The following is a 3,667-nucleotide window of genomic DNA, read 5'->3' on the forward strand; positions in this document are numbered from 1 at the left end:
TTTCAATTTGGGTTAGTTTGATTTTGAACACTACTATTTAATTGGGTGTTTATAAATTGAGTAGTTTAACAAAAAAAAAATTATTCTTTTATGTTTTTTCCCTCGGAAAAAAAACATATACTTCACCGTTTGACTTGAGTGTTTTCATCCAAACATATTTCTTCATTTTTACATACATACAAAGATATATGCATACATATAAAGATTGATCGAGAAAATATGAACACAATAATCTTAAATTGGTTACTATATATCTATATATTAAAATAGTACCTTTTGCTTTAAATTCAACCCAAATTAAATCTAATTGTTGCTTGATTTTAGTGTTGTTTTCTTGATTGATTTCCCAACGAACTAGTATTTTATTTTACTTTGAGTGTCCTTGCATTTCATTAAAAAATATTATTACCAATTTACAAAAAAAAAATATTATCTAGATTCACTACTTTCTAAATTAATTAAATCATTGATTTTATGAGAATACTTTTTCCCTTTAACTAAGAAATTGAAACACAAACCACAATCTCCAATTTCTTTCGCTTGCTTTCTTTCTCCAAGAATTTTCAGACCAAGTTTAGTCTCACACCGAGCAATGTCTGAGGTTTCTCAATTCCCAGCTGGTCTTAGGGTCCTTGCAATTGATCATGACCCCTCAGTTCTTGAATTCACTAAGCAAATATGTAGTCAACTCAAATATCACGGTAAGATAATTGTTCACTGTTTCTTGGACAGAGAATTAATCTCTTTTTTTTGGTTGATGAAATAGTTTCTATGTTGTGTGCAGTTGTCACATGCACCGAATCTCCATTTGCTTTGAATCTTGTGAGGGAAATAAAGACTTGCATCGATGTGATACTCATGGAGCTTCACATGCCAAACATGGATGGCCATGAATTCCTTCAACATGCCAAGAAGGATATTCGAATTCCTGTTATCGGTCTGTAACTATACTTGTTCTGCAAATTCTTGTGTGTATAGATATTGGTTGGAACTTTGATTTACTTTTCGAGTGCAATGTGCAGTGATGTCTGCTGACAATGCTGAGGATTCCGTGACGAAGGCTGTGAGAAATGGGGCTTGTGATTATTGGAATAAGCCTTTGCATGTGAATCAGTTCAGGAACATGTGGATACATGCAGCTAGGAAAGCCTTTAGTGAAAACAAGAATTTTGTCACATTGGAGAATAATAATTCTGAATTTGGTTCTTCTACTGTTATTGAAGCCACAGAAATATTTAGAGACCAAAACAATAGCAGTTCAAGAGAATCCGATGAATCGGAACATTCTTGTCAACCCCCAGCAAAAAAGCCACGTGTAATATGGACACCAACGCTGCATCGTGAATTTCTCAAGGCAGTGAAGCAAATTGGGGATGATAGTATGATTCTTTATTGATTCTTTTTCTCTGTTCAGACAGTCACTGAATTTTCTTTGGCGGTTTTGTGATTCTTATATAAGGTATAGTCTGATTCTTTAATTATTTTTCAGAAGCTGTGCCAAAGAAAATTCTTGAAGTGATGAATATCCCTGGTTTGACAAGAGATCACGTTGCTAGTCATTTGCAGGTTAGTTTCTGTTTTGTGTATTTGATTTTTCATAATTGGACTTGGTTATGACAAAGATAGCATTTCTCTAAAATTTATTGGCATTGTGACTGCAATATTGACTGCAGAAATATAAGCGTCATATGAAGAGTACATCTAATGGGGCAACACAGCAACAGAATGAGATGAAGAATACATCTAATGGAGCAACACAGCAACAGAATGAGATGAAGAGTACATCTAATGGAACAACACAGCAACAGAATGAGGTGAAGAGTACATCTAATGAGATGGCATTGCCAAACACAGAATCTGGTGCACTTGTGAGAGTGGACACATTGACAACCCTTGATACAGAAAAAGAGGCTAACCATTCCAATCAAGAACAAGGTGTGACACATGGTCATCCTTCTAACATTGCCATTGTCAACAATTTCTCTCAGCCAATCATGGATCCATCTATATATGGAGTGTTCAAGGATACATTGCAGCAACAGCAGCAGAAGACAATGATGCATCATCAAATTAGTCCTATCAATATTCAGCCATCTTTTGCCACCCAGAATATTAATAATGATTTAGTATCACCTCAAACTATTGATGCAAACAACTTAGGTTTCACAAGTGGTGATATGAGATCTTTGTCTGCACCAGGGTCAGAAGCACTAGTTCCCTATGGTTCACAATCTGGTGACTTAATTTATGATCAAGAGTATACCGACATCCTAACTTGGTTACTTGAAGATTCAGCATTTGCAAGAGATTCTACTAACCCAAATTTCTCCAAAGATATTGTTGATCACAACACAACAAATTTGATCAGCTAAATTAAGAGGTTTTATATATAAAGTTCACTGAATACTTTTCGGGGTTTATTTTAAGGAAATTTTTATGTTGGTGTCCGTAGACATGAAAATAGATTATATGAATGATTGATCTAAACTTCATCTTTCTTGATATTTTTTTGGGACATTGTATTCTGCACTCTTTTTGTTACAACTATCCATCATTTTATCCACACGCTAACTAAAAACTTGATATACACTATTTTATCCCAAATTTATGGAAGGCATTATTGGCAGGAACTGAGTGTTTTTGTTTTTCATCTTCAGTAATTACTGCAAATGTATTTGGGATAACGTTTAAGCTAAATTAAAATTGAAATTTGTTTGATAACTAGTTTATAAATAGTTTGATCAAATTAAAAGAGCTTTATAAACTAGATTATTCTAATATTTTGATGGTTGTAAACTAATAGTTGGTGTAAGTTTATACCACATTATAAAAAATAAAAAAATAAAAAGGTTAGAAGCACATCTTTAACTAATTTATTGTACATAGTCAGTAGTTTAATATTTTTTATCATATATATATTCTTAATATTTAATATAATTCTATTTTTATCTTTTTTTATATTAAGGTTTATTAGAAAACTTTATTTTGTTATTCTTTAATTATTTTAATTATTACTCTATTTGTATTGCTCAATTTAGTATTTTAATAAAAATATATGATTTTTAATTCACACAATTTGATGAAACATCCTTGAAGCTCTTAATATTGACATTACATAGAATACCTAAAACTTAACAGACGTAACTTTGTGAGCACGAATTAATATTCTAAAGAAAAAGGTAAAAGATATATAACTTAATAACAGAAAATTAAAAAATACAATGTTCAGTTTTACAATTCAAAAAACATAAAAAGACTAAGACAATAGAAACTGTTCTTCCTGGAAATCTGCTGTAGAGCTGATCCGCCAGGTAAGATCGGTGAACCTCCTTCACTGGTACGTTGGTGCTCCAAGATGGGGATGGTACCTGCAAAAGAGACTCCGATGTTAAAGTTAGTGTTTGTGTGAATATTAGTCTCGTATAAGTAATGCACGTACCTTGGTGTGATCTAGGGTTGCCTTGGGCCTTGGACTTGAGATAAGATATAATATGATTAGATAACGGACCTCGTCTGGGGCGAGATCCTCGGGAATCAGTTATGATTCACTTAAATGCCGAGCTGATGTCACGCGGTGCGCGTCCGAGGTCGGCTTGCGTTGTGATGTCGAGCTCGAAGCTCGGCTTCGCCTCCCAGACAGTACACTAGCCCCCCGAGCTCCGAAGAC

The 3,667-nt window shown here is 33.6% G+C and overlaps 1 protein-coding gene across 1 annotated transcript; it reads left to right on the forward strand.

The window, feature by feature from the left end:
- Nucleotides 1-453: 453 nt before the first annotated feature.
- On the forward strand, nucleotides 454-2,893 carry LOC109788215 (two-component response regulator ARR14). Its single transcript, XM_020346896.2, has 5 exons — nucleotides 454-701; nucleotides 785-937; nucleotides 1,023-1,379; nucleotides 1,490-1,566; nucleotides 1,674-2,893. Exons 1-5 carry the CDS (start codon nucleotides 593-595, stop codon nucleotides 2,370-2,372), a joined length of 1,395 nt encoding a protein of 464 aa, XP_020202485.2. The 5' UTR covers nucleotides 454-592; the 3' UTR covers nucleotides 2,373-2,893.
- Nucleotides 2,894-3,667: the final 774 nt, after the last annotated feature.

The sequence above is a fragment of the Cajanus cajan genome, chromosome 10 (genome assembly GCF_000230855.2).
Source record: "Cajanus cajan strain Asha chromosome 10, NIPB_CcT2T_4, whole genome shotgun sequence".
NCBI classification, from domain to species: domain Eukaryota; kingdom Viridiplantae; phylum Streptophyta; class Magnoliopsida; order Fabales; family Fabaceae; genus Cajanus; species Cajanus cajan.